This window comes from Besnoitia besnoiti, chromosome III, assembly GCF_002563875.1.
Source record: "Besnoitia besnoiti strain Bb-Ger1 chromosome III, whole genome shotgun sequence".
Lineage (NCBI taxonomy): Eukaryota > Apicomplexa > Conoidasida > Eucoccidiorida > Sarcocystidae > Besnoitia > Besnoitia besnoiti.
In genome coordinates this window covers 1,893,662-1,913,582 of record NC_042358.1, presented here as the reverse complement: position 1 = coordinate 1,913,582, position 19,921 = coordinate 1,893,662, and the positions used below count along the sequence as shown (strand labels likewise).

The following is a 19,921-nucleotide window of genomic DNA, read 5'->3' as shown; positions in this document are numbered from 1 at the left end:
AAGGAACACAAGCGTTTAGTCGTAAAATTGGGTGACGGAGGAGGGCTGACGCTTTCTTTGCTGTGGTCGTCGGCGCCCCCGCAGCTGCCAGCAATCTTTTTTGGGTGCGTTCGTCACGCCAGGGCAACCGTTGGAGAGGCAGAGGAGTGAGTTGTTTTCCCCTTGCACTTCAGCGATATATTGTAGTGCTTACATACACACGTGTTTACGCCTGCGCACCGCGACAACTGATAGACCTCTGGACTGTGGTATGTGCTATCTATCTACGTAGGTAAATAGATATACTCGTACTCGAACAGGTTGTTTTGGCACGTTCGAACCTGGCGACAGGCGCGTCTTTGTGACGTGGGAGAATCAGGACGCAATCGCAAGCCCGAGAGGGCTCCAGGGGCTTGAAAAGGCGTTATCGCCATCGCCATAGGCGGTTTGACGCATGCGTAAGTCGACATGATCCATCAACATTCGCGCAACTAGCACGAGCTAAGCACAAATCGAGGTGCCTCAGACACTACGAAACGCCGTCTGGGACCTCAGAGGCCTCGCAACCTGCGCGCGTAGTCAATTTCGATGCAGGTCAGCCTGTCGTGACCGAGGACAGACACAAGGCCCAAGATCAGCTAAGATCCTCATTGAGGGCATCACTCCACGAGCTGAGAGAGCTATCTGCCATGCACTCAAGTCTCCGAGACAAACAAGCGGAAGTCGCGCTTGCTCAGGGCCTCGCTTCCGATCGCCCGTGGAGTGATTCTCTCTCGCCACGATGTGAAATGCATCGCTCTACTTGCAAAGATGTTCGGGATCGCTGAGTGCTTTCATGCCCAAGCAGCGCAGATTTCACTCAACGCCACGACGACATGTGTGCGGCTTTTCTGAGATGCATCGCGCCGCTTCACTCAATCGTAGATAAGATGCTGAGCGCGACGCCCAAGCTGCTTCTGCGAGAGGAAGCAAATGTGAAAAAAAATAAGCATCGCCGCGATGCAGCCTCGTCTCCTAGCTGTGGCAAGCTTGAAGAGCCCATATAGCTCTCAGAAGATACGATCAACTTCCCTCGCGGACAGAGCGGAGAGGCGAGAACGCACACATGGCTACGCGATCTTCCCAGCCCCGAGCTGAACCGACTGGCGAGGCGTTTTGGTGAATTGCGGTCTCCAGGGGAAAACCGCGGGGGCTCGGTCCCGCAGTTGTTTTTCAGCTAGGCGACGCCTTTTCGCCTTCTCCCTGGGTAGCGCTTCGCGGGCACGCAGCGCTGTCTCGCTTGGCGCCGTTCCTCCGTCTCTCCTCCTCGTCGCCTCGCGACTCAGCGTTTTTCGTGTTTCGATTTCGCTTTTTCCATCTCAAGCGAGGAATGTGTTGATGTGCTTAGCTTCCCTTTTCACGCTCCCCTCGCCGTTCTCCGTGTCTCCCTCGGGTGAAAAGAAACCCGTGGAATGAGATGCCGTTGCAACGCAGCCCCATTTGCAACGTTGCATGCGCGAGTGCCGAGGAGCCCTGGAAGCCGCTGCGTGAGAAAGAAAAAATTGGAAGCCTCACACGACGAACCGACATTTCCACTGAGGTCGGCCTCCATCTTTTTTTTGTCTCTGAAGGGTACACACACCCCAAAGAAACTGACCCGACAAGCTCGCCGAGGTGGGTTTCTCCTTTCGAAAACATCCCGTCTTCCGACCTGTAGAGGACGCTTCCCGGCGTGCAGTCTCTGCTTTCGTAGTTTTCCGTTTTCATGGTTTTCCTTCTCGAGACGCACCTGCCGTCGGAGGCGAAGAGAGACGGAGAGGGAAGATTTCGTCGGCATCCTGTGGAGTAAAATCGGCGAGAAGCACAGCGAGGAGCTTTGCCGTCGCTCAAACAAGGACGTGTGCTAACTCGTTTTTCTTCAAATACATGCATCTCTCTCTTCACCTCGGATTCTTCGGAGATCGTGAGAGAGGGAAGTGTGGGGATGCCTTACAGGCGACGGCTAGCCAGTGCTGCTTGCTTTCTCCGTGGAGATCCGCGACATGAGAGAGAGAAGCGCCAGGACGAAGATGATTAACAAATCTACTCTCGTAGGTCGTCGAACAGACTGAGAGGGACTCAAGAACCGCAAGTCGTCGACGCTTTTTTCACACGTCTGCGTCTCCGCGCCTGACGGGGTCACAGGAGGCATCACATGCATCAGCGTGTAAACGCAACCAGCTGCACACGCATGTCGTCTCCTTGCTCTCCCTCCGTCCCCATCCCCTTTGCTCTCCTTCATGTTTGTCTTCAAGTCCTGCCGCCACCTCTCCGCCGCGGGTTGCCCCAAGTGAGGCGAGAGTTTCCACCCTCTTCTGAGGCGGCGTGTGTCCGCATGCCTCCTGTGCTTTCTGTGTATCTTTTGCTCTTCTTGTTTGCCTGCGGCGCCTCGTCCTCTGTCAGTATCCGCGGCTGGGTGCCTTTTTTCTTTCTTGTCGTCTTTTTCGATCTGCTGGCGGAGGCGAAGGAGCCTGAAAAGATGGCTTCGCCTCCGCCGCACCCGCCTGCGGGCGGCGATGCGGGCGGACCGTCCGCGTCTCGGAGCGCCTCTGTCTCCTCCTCTTCTAACACGTCGTCCGCGTCTCTCGGCTCCCTGCATTCTCAGCAGATGCTGCGCCTTCTGCAGCAGCAGTCACGCGATCCGCAGAGACTCCCCGTGCTTCAGCGACACCCCTACCCCGGGGTAACCTCTACGACCCCTGGTGGATCTCCTGTCGCGTCTGCATCGGCTCCGAGCGCCGTGCATCCGCTCGCCAGCTTCCCTGAGTCGTCTCTCCATGGGGCGGTCTCTTCGCTCGCGCCGCCGTCCGCGACTCCTTCTTCTCTCACTCCTGCTCTGCTTGCCCATGTTTCCCAGCGCATCGCGAACGGCGCGGCGGCGGGCTCGCCTGCCGGCGCTTCCGACCTCGGGGCGGAGACCCTCTCGCCCGCCTGTCCGCGACCGCCCACGCCTCCGGGCCTTCCACAGTCGTTGGGGATCGGTCCTCCCTCGATGCCGTTCTCTCCACTGACAGCGTCGCCTTCGGCGAGCTCTCCCTGCGGATGCTCCCCTCAGCCTTCATCTTCTCCGCAGCCTTCATCTTCTCCGCAGCCTTCGTCTTCTCCGCGTCCTGCTTCTCCTCGGGCGGCTGCGTCGTCCGCGTGCCGTCTAGCTGCTGGCGCTCCATGCTCATCGTCTTCGCTCGCTTCGCCGTCTCCTTCCGCGGCGCCTTCTCCTGGCGGCGCCGCTCTCTCGCAGGACGAGCGGTGGCTTCTCGCCTCAGGGGACACTGGGGCGGCGCGCCACCTTCCCGCGTGTCCTAAGTCATCTCCTCCGTCTCCTTCGCCCATGCGTACGCCGTCGCCCTGTAGGCCTTCTCCATCGTCCTCCTCGCGTGCCGCGGGAGCTGATGTCAGTCGAGTCTTTTCTCCCTCTTCATGCGGCGTTTCGCTGTCTTCGGCGTCGGGCTCCTCGCGCGACGCCGCGGCGCGTGCCTCGGCTCCGCATGCTTCTTCGGAGTCTCGTTCGGGCTCTCCCGCAGCACCCGCAGCTGCGTCTCCAACCTCTCGCGCGGCTCTTCGCGCCGAAGACCGAGGAATCGTGGAAGCCGCGGCTGCGGCAAAGCCTAGGGCAAACGGTATGCAGGTGCACGGCGAGGTCTCCGAAGGAGCACCGCGGGACGGCGGAATCGCGGGTTCGAGAAAACTCCCAAATGCCGGAGGAGCCCAGCAGTTCCGGAGAGACGCGCCGACGAAACGGGAGCGGCGCGTCCAGCAGCCTAACGGCGTCCTGCGGACGAAGGCGCTTTCCGCGTTGTGCACGATTTGCGGTCAGCAGGGCAGGACTGCGAAGCAAACGAACGACAACCCCGTCGTATTCTGTCGGATTTGCTATATGGCGGCGCATCTCTGTTGCCTACCTTCGCACCTCCTCCGCCTCGCGTACGCGGCTTATCAACGAGAAGCGGAAGTGACGGGCGGCGACTGCGAGGGTGGAGAGGAAGCCGGACGGCCGGCAAAACCGGAGGCAGCTCGAGGAGACGAAGAACCGGAGAAAGACGCGGTGGAAGAAGGCCATCGGGCGAAAAGGACGAACCTCGAAGGGCAAGGGCAGAGGGGCGGCGCCGGGTGCCTTGCGAACGACATCGGCGGCGCGGAAGGCAAACGAGGGCAGGAACCACAAACCGGTAGAGACGTTGCGCGCGATTTGGCAGCGCCTCTGAATGAAGAGAGAGGAATGGAAAGCGACCTCTCAGGCGGGCGCTTGTCGTTCTCTCAGTTTGTCATGGAACTCTTTTGCAGCCCACGTGAGCCTGCAGGGCGATCGAACGGAGCGATGGAGATCGCGTCGCGGCGACGGCGTAGACTGTTGAGCTTCGTAGAGTGTAGCGGATGCGCGTTCCACGCGTTCCAAGAAGAGGAGAGAGCCGGAAACGGTTTAAAGGGAGAGCGAGGAGACGAGACAGAGGCCGGTTCCCAGCGTCGCGACAGCCGCCCCCCCCCGGAGACGCTCGGCGAGCTCGGAGGAGGCGTCGAAAGCGCGTTGCGGCGCCCCTGCGGATCTGCGCCTGCCTCGTCTTCCGTGGTCTGCGGCGCAAGCGGGTCGCGGTCCGATGCGAATGCAAATGTGGAGGCCGAAAACGGCGCGCCTCCCTCGGCAGGCGCGGCGATGTCGCCGCCGGCGCCGTCGTCGCCTGCTTGGTCTTCGACTCTGCCATGGAGTTCGCCTACGAGACTGGGTGGCGGTGGCTGCAAAACCGCGCCGGAGCGAGATCTGCGGTGTGTCCTGTGCGGACGCGGCGGAGGATTCTTCGAAGATCTTCAGAGAGACGAAAGGAGCGCCGCGCTGGGCATGCCCGTCCACAGCGCGTGCGCCATCTACACGAAGGCACAGATTTCCTTCGACCCTCTCGCAGACTTTCTCGAGAAGAAAGGTCGCATCCGGAGGATCCTGCACGGTCCGGGGGGTGCCGCCACTGCCCGTCCTCCTTGTTTGTCCTCTCGGTCGTCTTCCTCACTGTCTCTTGCTTCGTCGTCTTCTGCCTCCTCCTCAGCTCCGTCGCCTTCCGCGGCTGCATCTGCCTCCTCCTCGTCTCGCGCTTCCGCTGGCCTTGCCTCTGCGAACGCGTCTGGTTCGCCTGCGGCCGCTGAGGCGACGGAGAAGCCGCCGCGCGGCGAAGGCGCCAAGCACGCAGAGAACGGGGCGCAGGGAGACCCGTCGCGGCCGCGAGAGGCGGAGAAGGACTCGCGCGACGAAGCGTCTCTCAGGCCTGCGTCGCCGCTCAGAGGTCGAGCAGAAGAGTCAGAGGCAAAGCGCGAAGAGAAGTCGGCGAGTTTGCAGTCCGCGCTCGCAGGCTCGCACGCCTCCTCCGCGTTTTCTCAGTGGCCTTCGCAGGGGCGCATCTCGGAGCTGTTGCTGCTCTCAGGGCTGAACAACTGGTCATGTTCTCTGTGCGCCGCTGGCGTCACTTTCGCCACGTGCTGTCCTTCGCGCGGCGAGCCACGCGCAGACGCTCGCGCCGACAACTGCCCCCGCGCGCTCTCCCCTGCTCTGATTCGCCACGCGTCTCCCTCGCAGGGTCGGCAGGTACCCCGCGAGGCACCTGGCGAAGCCTCGAGTCGCTCAGCAGGGCTGAATGCGCCTGCCGGTTCGCCGCCCGTCGACGACAGCGACGAGCTGAAGACCGAAGGGAGAGAGCGGGCGGGCAGGGATAGAGCCGCGAGCGAGAGCAAGGAGGATGTCGACCGGAATCTTGCTTGGCGCGCAGGCGACTCCTCGCGGGGGTCGTCTGCACCGCATCCGCTTGTCCGTGGATTCCCTCTGCCTTGCGCGTCTCCAGGCTGCCGAGCGAGAGTTCACGCGACTTGTGCGCAGGAGAGAGGCGCGCTGGTGCAGGAAGTCGTGATGCTCTACTCGCGCGAGAAAGGCCGCCGCCGGGCGGCCGCGCTTCGAAGGCGGCAGGTTTTCTCCCTCGAGAGACAGCGCATCAGGAGAAAGAGGAGTCTGCGTGGCGAGACAGGGGAGGCGAGCGACGGGGTCGAGAGCGAGGCACGGGCAGGAGGCTACGCGCCGTCTGAGACAGAGCGGTCCGGAGGAAACGCGTCAGAGGCAGACGAGCGCGCGAGTGGATCGGATGGAGACAGCAAAAACGAAGCAAGGGGAACGAGAAGGTGGAGGGAATCCGGAAGGAAGACGCACGTTGCGGCGGGCACGGGCGGCGGCGAAGCGCTGTGCAGACGCTGCCGCTCAGCTTCGCCCCGTGCCGCTCGGTCGGCTCTGACTGGCAAGGCGAAATCTGGGCTTTCCGGCCTCACGTCGTCCTCTCCAGGGTGGAGCGCGTCAGGGCGGCGGCTGTGGGGCGCCCATATTTGGCGAGCAGTGTTTTGCGATTCCCACGCCGACCCCGTCTCTTTCGCGCGCGCGCGGGCTGCGGTGCTTCCCACACTCTGCCGGCGCCTCGTGGCTTCGCTGAAGCGCAAGCGTCTCTTTTCCCAGGTGGAGCAGAGCGCCTTCGATGAACAGACGAGACGCCTGCGACTTGCCTCGTCGGTAGAGCGCACGGGGCCACAGCCGACGCATGCAGAACTGCAGTTGGCTGACTGGAGAAAGCCAGCAGCGGGCGGCGCAGGCGACGCCGACTTGGACGGGACCGTGACGCCTCGGAACGAAGCCCAGCGCGAGGAGAGAGAGGCTTCCCAGCACGAAAAGGCGCCGGAAGGACAGCTCGGCGAGCGCGACGCGAAGGGAGAAGGAAGCGGCGATGCGGCCAGCAGCCGTGAGGCGCCAGAAGGGGCCCCAGACAGTGCCCGTGACAGTCCATGGATCCAGGGGGGGCCGAAACGAGAAGGCCACAAAGAGGCGGCTTTCCCTCCGACAGAGCCCTGGGTGTCCGGCGGCGGCACGCCTTCCGGGACTCTCTTTCACCCGCCGGGGAGCTCGCCGTCTCTTCCACCTTCGCCTTTCGTGCCGTCCTCGCCCTTTTCTGCCGCCTCTGCACTCGGATACTCTCCGTCTCTCCCAGTCTGGTCTCAGTCGCGTTCGGGCTCTTCTGGCGAGCTTCCGGCCTCGCGCGGGTCCGCGTCCGCGTCGCGGGCGGCGAGCGAGGGCGGCGGGGCGCTTCCAGACGTGGGCGCAGCGGGCAACACAAACGTGCACGCTGCAGCGACTCGGGGGACGACGCTCCAGTGGCAGCGCTTCGATGTGCGGTTCAAGCGCGTTGTCTTTGGCGCCTTCTCTTCCCAACTCTTGCGACTCGTGCCTCCCGCAGACCGCAGCAAAACTGTCCTCGCGAGCGAGCATCTCTGCCACGCTCTCCTCGACACAGACGTCGACGGATTGCCCTCCTTCGTCGCTCCCCCAGCGCCTGTCTCCCCGGCGCCAGCCGCCACCCCACACTCTCTGTCTCTCGGGTCCTGCTCTTCGTCTCTCCTCACCCCGTCATCCAACGCTCTCTCGCCGCACACGTCTGCGTCTCACGCGTCGTCCTTCGCAGGCCCTGCTGCCCCCGTCCTCTCTTCGGTGTCGTCTCTCGACGCGGTCGGTGGAGGCCGCGCGCGCGGGCGGGCGTGTGGGCTCTACGCCGAAGGCGGCTACAGCCCTGCCGTGTCGCTCTTGTCCCCCCAACTGACCGCAGCGGAGACTGCGGGACGCGCGAGTTGGGCTGACGCAGACTCCTTCCCGCTCGCCTCCTCGTCCTCCTCTAGCGCTGCTTTGCGTCCATGTTTCGTCTCGCCTGCTGCGCAGATGCGCGCGTCGAGTGTCTCGAGTACCTCGCAGGTCTCCTCGCCTTCGTTTGCGTCCTCGAGCTTTCCGGGCCCCCGCGCTCCTGCAGCGTCGCCGTCCGTGTCTTCCCCGGCTCCGCATGCGCTCACCCTTCCCTCATTTGCGGCTCTCTTTCGCGCGCAGGTCGCTGGAGCCAGTGGAGGGCCTCCGCCGCCGCTGAGTGTGCAGCTGCAGTGGCCGGGGAGTTTTCCGCCGACGGAGGACTTCGGTTTTTTCGAGCGGTTCCTCGTGCCCCTTTACTTCCGCGTCTGTGTGCGCGCCAACGCGTGGTCGGAGAACGACAGAGACGCCGAGGCGGCGCCGAGATTCCCTCTGCTGCCTCCGCGGCGCGCGCGGACCCTCGCGCTCGCAGGCGGAGGAGATGCTCCCGTTGCGGCGAACTGCCGATTCGCCGCGGCGGCGGCCTTGCCCGCTTCTTCAGGGTCGCCTGCCCAGCCGGGCGGCGCGGCGAGACCCACAGTTTCGTTTGCGGCCGCGGCAGAGTCGGCAGCCGACGCCGCGGAGCCCGAGAGGGGTCGCGGCCGTCGGGGCTCCGACGGCCGAAGGGACGAGACGCAGGAACGGCGAGAGAAGGCGGCTGCGCGGCCGCTGAGTCGGCGCAACAGCAGCGCTAGCTTGGCGAAGGAAGGGTGTGCGTCTTCGAATCTGACTGCAGACGAAGACGACTCCGCTGCAGCGTCCGCAGGCACCGAACAAGACTCCTCCGAGCCGCGCAGCGGAAGACCGAGCCCGCCTGCGTCGCCTCCTATGTCGTTTGCGTCTTCAGCTGCCTCCGCGACTTTAGCCGGGAAAGCTGGAGGCTCTGCAGGCAGAGGGCGGCGCGGGCGGCGAGCGGCTGGGGCGGCTGGGGCGGGCGCGTGGCCTGCCGGCGAAGACGGCGGACGCGACCGCGAGGACTTGCGCGTGCGTCGCTCGTCCTCTCCCGCGTCTTCTTTCGAATTGAGGCGAGGGCGGTCTTCCTGCAGAGGCGACGGCGCCGGGCGCGGGGGGAGGAGCGAAGGTGGCGGCGAAGAAGGCGGTTCAAAATGCCGCAAAAGCGAGAGCTGGAAGTTTCAAGCGTCCGCCGGCGGCAACACGGCGAGCGCGCCTCCCAAGTCGCCACAAGGCGGCCCCGCGCGCGGGATTTCACCCCCCCCCCTGCGCACAGGGGCCTGGAGGCGAAGCGGCGGCGGGACGAGGAGACAGGCGCGGCGGCAGAGGGTGAAGCGGAGGGGGATTCTTCGGCTGCCCTCTTGTCGACCGCGTCTGAGGCGGCTGAAGAGGGGGAAGACGGGAAGCGAAGCGAGGAGAGGGAGAAAAGGAAGGAGTTCGTTTTGACGCTTCTAGACTTCGGTGGCGTGCAGGCGTACGCGTCCTTGAAGGTAGCACCCGTCTCGCGGGAGGAGGCAGCGCGGAGAAGGGAGCAAGAGCGAGAACTCATCCAGCAATATAGAGGCTACCTGTCTGTCCTTGCGTCCTCCTCGCTGCCCGCTCTCCTTCCTTCCTCGGCAACCGCTGCGGCCGCGGCGGCTGCGGGAGACAAGGGCAAAAACGCGCCGCCGCTCGCGTCGCTGTCGTCGTCGGCTCTCTCGATGCAGGTGGAAAAGCTGCTGGGTTTCTACGAACACCTGCTGAAAACCGAAGAGGAAGAAGAGACCGGAGGCGAAATCGACGGAATGAAGCCAGAAGAGGACAGGATCGTCGATGTGACAGAAAAAGGCGAGAGCCAACTCCCCGTGGAAGTCGCGCAGCGAAACGCCAGCTGTGATGGTGAAGCGCACGGAGTTCAGCCGCTGACGGAATGTGCGGAGGGCAAGGAAACGAGAGAGGGCGCGAAAGTAGCGCAGAGGCCGGAAACAGTCGTCCTCGACGAAGTTCTGCCTCTTGCGCCTTACCAAGCTGCTTTCCTCAAATTGCGTCCGCTCTCCGTCTCTCTCGTATCTTACTCCCCCTCTACCCTTCCCTCGCGCGCGTCATCCATCGAGGAAAGCTTCTCTGCGCTTTCTCCCCTCGCGTCCCTCGACCGCGCCAGCCGAGCGGAGCCCACGGGTTCGGCGTCATCTCGACTCTCGCCTACGGCCTTGAACGTCGATTTCGGATGCATGTACGCAACAGTGGGAATGATGCGTGAGCAAGAGCAAGCCCGAGTCGAGGCGAAAGAGGACGCGGGCAAGGAAAAACGCGAAGCCGCGACCGCGGCGGGCGCCGAAGCTCAGAGAAATCTGCGCGGTTCGCAGAAAACGGCGTCAAGCGAAGAGTCTTCTCGGTTGGGTTTCTGTGCAGCAGAGCAAGGCGCAGGAAATGATGCGCAATCATCGGTCCTTTCTTCGACATCGGAGGCATTGTCGCTCTCTGGCCTGTCGTGCTCCTTCGCCGCGGCCGAAGGGAACTTTGGCACGCTCGCTGTTGCTCATTCGCCCTGCGCGTCCGCGCCTCGCCCAGTTACATCGTCTGCAGCAGGTTCGGGTTCAGGTGAGGCTCTCATCGCCTCGGGAGAGAAAGCTGATTCTAAGCAGCTTCTTGTTTCGCTGCGAAGGTCCTCTGTCTCGGCCGCGACTTCGTCCGCGCTTCCGGCGCGTCAGCGAGGCAGTTTGGTTCCTCTCCTCACTCCCGCTGGCACCATGTCGCTTCTCCTTCCCTCCTCTGCGGTTGCCGCAGCTCTCGCGGGTGCTGCTGCACTTCAGTGTATGGACAGCGCGTCGTCTCCAATTCGTTTCTCCGCTCTCGCCCCGGCGCTGGCCTCATCTTCCCTTGTGCTCGGAGGCGCGCAGCGGCTGGAGGAAGAGGGCGCGCGCCTTTTGTTCGACTCCGATCTCTTTGAGCGGCACGTGTCTCGCGTGGTGTGCGACATGAGCCGGGGCCTGCGGGCCTACGCCCTCGCCGCGTCTTCTCTGTCTGATGCTGCCCGCAAGCGCAAAAGGGACGCGTGGGCGGCAGAGGAGCGGAGCGACGGAGACGACGACGCCGACGAGCTGCTGGTCGAGAGCAACTACGTCTCGACCTTCATCGCGGCGGCGCTGCTGCAGAGACAGCTGGCGGTCCACAAAGCAGCACTCCTGGACAGAGTCGAGAAGGAAGTACTGTACTGTCCCGCGCGGGTCGCCGACCGCGTGGAAGACCAGCAGCTTGTTCTCCGCCTCTACTTCACGCGTCTACGGTGGGCGGCTCTCATCGACGCCGTGCGGCGAGGCTACCGGGACTACTGCGGCACCGGCTGTCAGGGCTCCTGCTGTTTGGCCTGCGCGTCGTCCCTGCGGCTCGGGCGGCCCGAGAGCGACCCGGCGGGGGAGACGAACGCGTACTCAGCGTGCGGACGTGACGTTTCCGCGTCGCAGGCGTCGCCTTCGTCTCGGGGAAGGCGAGTTCCGACGGCTGCCCACGCGCCAGCGGCAGGGGACAGAGTCTCCCGCGTCTCACTGTTGCCTGGGGCGTTGGCTGACGGGCGCTGTGTCGCGCCTTGCGGTCGACGCGGCTGCTCCGTGGTCTGCGGCGGCGGAGCGGCCTCGCTGTCTTCGTTGCCGCCGACGGAAAAAACCGACAGGCACGGCGGGCGCGAGGGCAGTAGTCGCTCGGCGAACGCTTCGGACCGCCGCGTGGCCTCTAGCGGCGGTGAAGAAGACGATCGGTCTTCCTCGCCCTCGCCGCTAGCGCGGCGCATGCTGGGCTCCTCGCCCAGCGCGCGAGGGGAGGATGCTGCAGCCACGGGGTCGCCGGGGGGACGCGCTGGAGACTCGCACTCCCGATCGAGCCCCGCGTCCGACCTCTCTGCGCCGCCCTCCGCGTACTGCTCCGTCTGCTGGACTGCCGCGCAAGACCACATCAATCGGCTGCTTCACTGCACCTGCTGCAAGGTGACCGTCCACCGGTACTGCTACGCCGTGTGTTGCTCGCCGCTCTCAAACGCCTCTCCGCGCGCCGGCGCGCTGGCGTCCTCCGCCGCCTCTTCGTCTGGCCTCGTTCAACTTGCGGAGGGCGGGTCTCAGCAGAACAGACGAGACGGTGCGGGAGCCACCGCGGCGCCTCAGACCAGCGCGGCGCCGGGTGTCTCCGGAGTCCCTCTTCAGCAGCGCGCCAGCGCCCCGTCGCCGAACGTGGTGGCGGCGTCGATCGCCGCGGGTGGCGGCGACGACTGGCTCTGCTCGCGCTGCGAAAAGGAGAAGCGACTCTTTGGCCTGCAGCAGCAGAGACAGAATTTCTCATGTGCCTCCGCGGTTTGCTGCATCTGCGGCCGCGCCGGCGGCGCCCTGAAGTCAGCTGTCTTCTTCGAACGCACTCGCCCTCGGGCTTCGCGAGCGCAGACCGCGCGCCGGCCGCTGCCGAAAAGCGAGACAGGCGGCGTGGAGGAGGAGGAGCCGGGGGGGAGAGCTACCGCAGAGCCAGGGACAGCTCGGAGCGTCTCCGCCGGTGGACTCGGGCGACGAGACCTGGCTGCGGAGGAAGCCGATGAGCAGCAGGAAGAGCGCGGCGATGAAGGAAAGAAGACGACGGAGAAGAAAAGGCGGGCGAGCGCAGGAGCTGGAGCTTCCGCTGCGAGGGGATCGCGAGCTGCGCGAGAGAAGCGCGAGGAGAAGGAGAAAAAGGCTTCTGGGACCTCGGGCGCTGCGGTGGCGCCCCAGGACCCGGGTGAAGGGCCTCTCGTCGCCCGACCACGAGGCGACGAGAGCGACCGGTCCCCGCGGAGTTCGCGCGACGACTGCGAAGCTCCCGTTGATGCGCTCGCGTCTTCGGTGGCCTCCTGCGCGGCGCCGCTCCAGTCTGCGGAGTCCTCGTTCGCGCGCGACGAGTGGAGACGGGTAGATCGCGGAGACATGGTGCACGTGATGTGCGCACTGTGGATGATGCCCTACACGCGCTGCCTAGACACAGAGTGCCTGGAGCCGTGGGACTTGTCGGGGCTTCGTCGCCTCAAGAAGCGCGAGGAAGGCCGGTTTCTGCGGCGCTGCTGGGTGCACGCCTCCGGCGCAGAGCTCGTCGAAGTGCTGCGGAGCGACGAGGGTGAAGATCGCAAGCGAAGGCGCGAAGAGGCCGAGCGCCTTGCGGTTAGGGAGCCCTGCGACGGGTCGCGGTCAGCATTGGAGTCTCGAGCGGACGAAGGCGCGGTGGGAGAGACAGGCGGACACAAGAGATCGCGAACGAATGTCGGCGGCTCGCCGGGAAGACGGCGCAACAGCAGTGACGACGGAAGAGAGGAAGGCGAAAGAAGAGTGATATCCTCTCTCAAGGATCTGGCGGGGCTTGCACGCAGCGGTGGGGGGGGGCCTGTTGTTCCTCCTCCCGCCCCCGCGGCGCCTTTTTCGCTGCTGGGTGGCACCGATCCCGACGCGCTCCCGAGGACGCCTTCGGGGACAGCGCTCGGCGAGGCCGCTTTGTCGCCGAGACACTCCCCCAACAGGTCGAGTCTGTCGACGTTTTCTCCGCTTTTCGCCCTCTCGCCTACTAAGCACCGTCCTCCGCTGTCGCCGCCGCGAGGCAGGGTCCCAGTTCTGCAGAGGCCAAGCTGTCTGGTGTGCGGCATGAGTGAGGGATTTTTGAAGCGCTGCGCATGCAGGGCGTGCGTGGACGGCTACTTCCACCCGCTCTGTGCGTGGCTGAACGCCTTTCCGGTCCAGACAGCCCTGGCGCCTTCGCCGCGGACTCGCGCCCTGCGGGACTTCGCAGCGGGTCGTCAGAGAGGTTGCCACGGGGCTGGCGGGGCGGGGGCCTCAGGAGACGCCTGCGAAAGAGGGAAAAGAGGGCGAAGCGCGCCCGGGAAGGCAAAGAGGCGAGACAGCGCCGGCAACAGCCCTGAGGATCGCAGACGCCGACGAAGTGTCGAGAAGGCGAACGCGCAAGCGGAAGAAGCCTCGGCCTTTTCCGCGGCGGTAGCGCCCGGAGCAGCGAAGGACGGGCAACGCGGCGAGGAAGGCGCAAAGACAGAGAGGGAGTGGCTGAGGAACCTGGGGCACCTGCGGGGTGCTGAGGCTCTCCTGTTGTCCGGTGGCGGGTCGGGGCTGTCCTCTGCGGACCTGTTCGACGACGTGTCAGATCCAGATTCTTCTGAGGAGGAGGAAGAAGAGGTTGCGTGGCTTTCCTCGTCTCTCCCCTCTGCGACGCTCGCGCTCGCCTCGCTTGCTCGGAGGGGCCGGAGGAACGCCCGCGAAGGCGCGGCCGAGGCGGAGGGAGCATTCGATGGAGCGCCAGGCTGCGCGAGCTCCCTTCCTCTTCTCGAGCATAACCTCTGCGTGCCGTCGTCGCTGTCTGAAGCGCACGGGAAGAGCGGCTCCGACCTCGACGAAAGGCGGCGGACTGAGGGGGAGGCTTTCGGCGGGAAGGGCGGTCGTCGGCGAAGTCGATGCGGAGAAGACGCGAAGCACACGAGAAGACGGGAAAGGCGCATAAGCCGCTGGGGCCCTCTCTGGGATGACTTCCTCATGAAGCGCCTCGTCGTGCATGTCTGGTGTCCGGGGCATGCCTTCCTTGCGCCTCACGCGCGTGGACGGTGCGTCGACGCGGAGGCTTTCTGTGCTTGCTGCACCAGCCAGGAAACACATAAGAACTCGAGTCGAGTTTAGGAAGCCTCGCGCGTGTATACTGTAGCTGACAGAGTAGCCGACAGTGTGTGCGAGCAGCGAACCAGCCAAGAGAAGAGTAGCCCGGCTGACAGATCCGGCCGCGGTTCTTTTGTGCTGCGCGGCGCCAGCACACGCAGTTGCTCGTTCCACACACTCGGCTCAGTGCATGCGGATGTGAAGCGAACTGGTGCTCTCGTGCGCCTGCGTGGCGTGTACTGCTTTTCTATTTTTGTCGGGTTCCATCTCATCCCCGGCGCACAACGTATCACACCTGTCGTGCGCCGGAAAGTGGCAGCTTTTTTCTCGTCCGAAGGCCTGCATCCAGTTCTGCCTTCTTGTCTGTTTTCTTTTTTCAGGGACCAAGCTGAACAGATGCACTACCGCCTCCTGCGTCTCTCGCTCTCGCAGGCGACCGAGGCGTTTCCGTACCGCCCGATGCTTCTCGCGAAGCCCGAAGCGCCGCTCTCTCTCTCGCCAGCCGCCGGGGCCTCCTCGCCCTCCCCGTACCTCTCCTCTGCGTCGCCCGCTCTCTCCTTCGCTGCGCTCTCCGCGAGCGAGCGCCTCGCGTCGCCTGCGCTTCCGTTCCTGCAGAGTGGCGCGCCCGCGGCGGGGGTACAGGCCCTGAGTCTCTCCGGAGGCGCCTTGTGCGAGGACGACTTCCCGCTGCTGGAGGGCGGGAAGAAGACAGGCGGAGTTAAGGGGCGGAAATCCGGGAGCGTCAGCAAGAAGCGCCGCAAAGGCGGGGCGGGGGCTGGCGCACTGGGCGCGTCGCCCTTTGCTTCGGTCTTCCGCGCCGCGGGGACCGCCGGCATGCAGTTCCTCCCGCACGCGGCTGCGAGTCCCAGACCCGGCGCCGGCGGCTGCGGCCCCAACGGCGAGTTCCTGCCTGCGTTCGGGGGCGCCGCACCCCCCTTCGAAGAGGCCGCTTCCGGCGCTGTAGGCTCCCTCCCCGCCCAGGGCGACGGTGTCGGCTTCGCGCCCGCGAGCGCCGAAGAGCACCAACTGCTCGGCGTGCGCGGCGAGGAGACCGACGTCGCCTGCCACAGTGGGCACGTGAAGGCCGAGCGCAGCAGCGGGGGACTTGTGGGCGAAGCGCCCGACGCGCGCGCCGCAGACGGGTCAACTGGCGTCCTGTATCCGGCAGGCGAGCAAGGAGGAAAGAGTGTCAGGGGGTCCGAAGGGTCGGCAGACGGAGACCAATGCGAAGAAGAGGACCAAGTTGAGCCACTGCCTCTCGACCGCTATCCGCCGGGCGTCTGTGTAGTCTGCCTCGAGGTAAGATCCGGGTGGAGGGACCTCGGGCGGTCTCAGTCTTTTCTCTCGCTTTTTCGCAGACGCCATTGTTAACGTGGCGATCCCCTTTCGACGTGCGACCGTCCACCGTCTCGTCTGCGCTCGCAGTTAACGTCTGCGATCCGTGTGATCCTGTAACGCGCTCGCGGGTTTGGCTTCTCTATCGGAGTCTGACTGTGAATGGGAGCCCGCAAAGGCGCTTGAAACGGCTGCAGTCCTCTCCGCACGTTTCCTTGCCACTGTTCTCAGATGCGTTTCTCGTGTTTTCTCTGGAATCGCGTGCCAGTGGCGCTGTTTCTGTGAGGTTTTGTGAGCTCTCTTTCGCGGTGGTCTCAGGCGCTTCTCATTTAAGTTCGTGTGATCTTCGCCGTCTTCGGACTCACTTTCCTTCCTGTGCGCGTCGTCGTCTATTCCTGTGTCTGTCGTTTTCCGCCGTCTTTTCAGACCGAGGAGACGTCCCACAGCGTGCTCAGTGAAGAGGGCGAAGCCGAAAGAGAGCCCGGTGCGACAGAAAATAGAGCGAGCGAAGGTTTCCTCCGGCGTCTGGCCTGGCGAGGAGATGCAGACGAGCAGACTGTTGTCCTTCCTCGGACTGCGAAAAGCGGGAAAGGCAGCGTATCCAAGGCTTTGTTTCTCTGCCGCGGCTGCGGCGTCTGCGTGCATCGCGGCTGCTATGGCGGACGAGGCTTTCGGCTTTCGGCTTTTGCGAAGAAAGAGGCTCGCGCGTCGCTTTCTTCTCCTCCTCACTCTTCCGCTCTGCAAGCTGCTGCAAGCTCATCCGCCCCCCAGGGTTCCGTGGAAGACGACGCCAGCGAGGGGAGATCTCAAGGCTGCCTCTCGGGCCCCGCGGGCGTGGGGAACGAGGGCGAGAAGCACCTACAAGCCGAGCAAGAAGCGGGTGAAAAAGCCGAAGACCGGGGCAGCGAACAGCCTGACAAGTGCAAAAACGAGGTGGAAAAGCAAGGCAGGAAATCTGACCAGGCGGCCGTTGTCGGCACCTTCCTCTGCGATGTTTGCGCGTGGGGCTCGAACCCTCACAAGGTAAGAAGAACGCAACACGCAAGGCGCAGTATGCATGCTGCGTCGAACTAGGCTGTAGTCTTTCACTTGCCCTCTTTCTCCCGCCTGAGAGAAGTGCCTGCGTGCTTGTCCTATTTTGTAACATATACTGGCCTGCATGCATGTGGAGGTATATGCATGAATATGGCTCACGCGAGGCGTAGAGACCGGCTTAAAAGCGTACGCGAGACTCGCCGATGATATCTAGTTACAGTTCACCTTGAGGGTCACCAGCTCCCTCGACGCTCGGTTTCTACAGGATACCGGAGTGCGTGTGTGTCTGCGTTCGTCCACGCTTGTGGAGATTCGAGGTTATTCCCAGCGGAGTCACATATAGCTGCGTATTCGGAGAGTCCTCCCCACATTTCCTTTGCTGTTGGCGCGTGGCTTTGCGTCGCTTGGATGCAGGTCGCATGTCTGCTGTGTCCGCGGCGAGGGGGCGCCTTGAAGGCGATCCAGCCTCTGGACTCTGCAGCTGCCTGGCGGCGCGCGGTTGCCTCTTCGAGCGCGTCTGCAGATGTCTTTTCCACGCTCTCGGGGGCATCCGAGTCTCTAGGGTCGAAGCCTCTACTGGGTCGCTGGAAGCGGCCGCTCTACGTACACATGTTCTGCGCGCTGCTGGCGCCTTTCCCGCCTGTGAAGATCTCGCGCACGCGGGAGCTGTCTCCAGTGTGGGGCGTCGATCTCCTCGCGGCCGCCTTGAAGGCGAGGACAGAGGTCCTCCTCTCCTTTCTAGTCGCTGCTGCGACTCGGCGCGCGGTACGCGAGGGTTGCCCGAAGCAGGAGGGAGCGGGAGAGGGCGAGGGCGAGGAGAAGCGGCGAGCTATTCGCAGGCTCGCGCTGAGCGGCGGAGCTGCCCTGAGGCAGGCGGCCTGGACTTCAGTGAAGCGCGAAGCAGGCGCTGCTTCGCTGCCGGTGAAGCGGGAAGCAGCGGGCAGCAGACTTCCTGCCTCGAGGTCTCTGCACGCCGCAGGCGTAGCGAGCAGCGCTGTGAAGCCCGAGCGCGCGGCGGACGGTCTGAAGCAGCGGAGCGGCGAGCCGCAGGACGCAGAGAACGCCAAAGCCAGCGTTCTGTCGCAGAGAGAAAGAGACGCAGTTGTCACGCTCATGCACGAGTTGGGCCAGTCCTGCTCCTTCTGCGGCCGCCTCGGAGGTCTGCTTCTGCGCTGCGGCTTCTGCTACCCCGAGACACAGCGCAAGCGCGAGAGGGACGACGAGGCGTTTTCTGCGACGACCCTCACCGAGCTCGCTCCACTGTGTGCCTCCTTGGCTCGCAACGGCGAGGTGAGACCGGCGGCGCTCCTTCCGTCGTTCACGGGACCCCACGCCGAGCGACAGTCGACGACCGCCGCCGACGGAGACCCAGAGGGCGCGTTGGACAGCGCGCATCTCGCGTCTCTGAGGGAGCTCCTCGAGGGGAAAAACAGCGAGGGACGCAGAAAGCGCCCACACTTCTGCGAAAAAGTATTTCACCCGCTCTGTGCCTATCAAAGGGCCGCGCATGTCTCGTGGGGCACAGCTGAGGACTGTCGCGCCGTTATCTTCTGTCTCGAGGTGAGAGAAAGGCCGCACAAGGCTGGGAGAGAACTGCGAAAAAGCCGAGTGCGTGTGTCACTTCTGGGAAGCCGTGCAACATTTCGTGTGAGCAGCTTCGCCTTCCGGACCGTTGCTTCACTGCCTCTTTGTAGGTTTCTTGGCGCATGTGTTTGTGTGTGTCTGCCCCTGCGAGGTGGTGTTCGCTCCCCCGTCTCCGATTCTGCGGCTGACTATGTTTATATATATATATTTTTTTTTTCAGTGTTTTTTTTTCAGCGTTGCAGAGTGTCCGCCAGGCAATACAATGCAGCAGCATCTGTGCGCATGCTCTTCGTGTGTGCAGTGTGTTTGTATCGCTTGCGTGGGGTACACCATGTAAACAAAAGCCAGTCGTTTCTTCTGCGTGTGCTGAGGACCTCTCGCGTGGCCGCTCCTCAGTAGTTTTTAAGGCAAATTTCAGTATCTACGCATGTGTGTCTGGCGATTCATTCCGGCGTCGGCACGTTTGCCTGCGGATAAGGATCCGGATGTCAACGGCTCTGTGCTCATGCATATCTGAATTATTCTACTTTTCTTCGTCTTCAGCATTCGCAACAACTCCACAGCCTGCCCCCTCAGGTCGCTCGTCTGCTTGGCGTCTACCGACTCCTTCTCCAGGTGAGAGAGACGCCAAAAACCCGAATTTCGGAAGTTCGGCATGCTTGTTCGCTTGAGTGTGGGGTCAGCGTTCTGTTTCTGCCTTCTGTTTCTGCCTAGCCGCTCTCTGCTTCCACGCCGGGCCGCCCCTCCTAGTCTCGTTTTTTTCATTCTCTTCACCGTCTTTTGAGCTATCCACTTCGCCCATTGTCTCTTCGCTTTTCGGGGTGTCTGACGCATTCGGTTGGTTCGCCGTCGTTGCGCCTGCGTGTATTCCCTGCCAGAATTTCGCCTATATTTCGTTCGTGTTGCCCCTCAGCCGTTTTTATTTCCCTCCATTCCTCTCCTCTTTTTTTTTTGCATCTCTCTTTCCGCAACTTCCTTGTTTTCATGCGGTCCTGCTTTTCAGGCGTCGTTTCGTGTCGTTCCTGTCGTGCTCGGCTCTCTCGTATTCGCCGCGTCGTTCCCGTCGTGTTTTTTCTCTTGCACACGATGCTTGACCTGTCTTTTCATCTTGTGGAGGGCTGGGCTGCGTATACATATGTCTTCCGTTAGGTTTTGGTGCTCAGTTTTTCCAGTTTCCTTTTTACTCCTCTTCGTTTTGTTCATGTGTTCGTCTTCAGCATCGCGCGCTTCTCAACGATCTCGTCCGTGTGGAAGAGGAGAGAACTCATCTTTTGCATGTGGAGGAGGAATTGAAGCAGCAGGAGGCGCTCCAGGACCAGCTCGCGAATTTGCTCCGGCAGCAGGAAAATCAGAAGCATATTCTCATTCAGCGGACGAAGCAGAAGCCTTCAAAGAAGAAACCTTCCTCGAACTAAAAAAGAGGCGACATCACGGTGCACTCGTAAGCTCTCAGGTGGAGCAAGGAATAGAGGAAGAATGAGAGAAAACCGGGACGAGCAAGAGCGCGCATCTGCTTTTTAGCAGACTTGAAGTCAGTCCGCGCTCGCCTCGCGTCGAGGGTGACAATGCATCCTCCGCGGTTCCGTGTTGTAAGCGTCCCTGTATCATGAGGAGATATAGTACATCTAAGGATATATGCATCTATGAAATATGTGTATGTTATATATGCATGCATATTCTGTCTGCAGGCATGCATGTGAAT

At 63.3% G+C, this 19,921-nt stretch overlaps 1 protein-coding gene across 1 annotated transcript; it reads left to right on the top strand.

Annotated features, from left to right (window-relative positions):
* Positions 1-2,188: 2,188 nt before the first annotated feature.
* On the top strand, positions 2,189-19,634 carry BESB_045830 (uncharacterized protein; the record flags this gene model as incomplete). Its single annotated transcript, XM_029363034.1, has 7 exons — positions 2,189-8,662; positions 8,725-14,216; positions 14,646-15,564; positions 16,027-16,623; positions 17,050-18,195; positions 18,763-18,834; positions 19,437-19,634. 7 exons carry the CDS (start codon positions 2,189-2,191, stop codon positions 19,632-19,634), a joined length of 14,898 nt encoding a protein of 4,965 aa, XP_029220400.1.
* Positions 19,635-19,921: the final 287 nt, after the last annotated feature.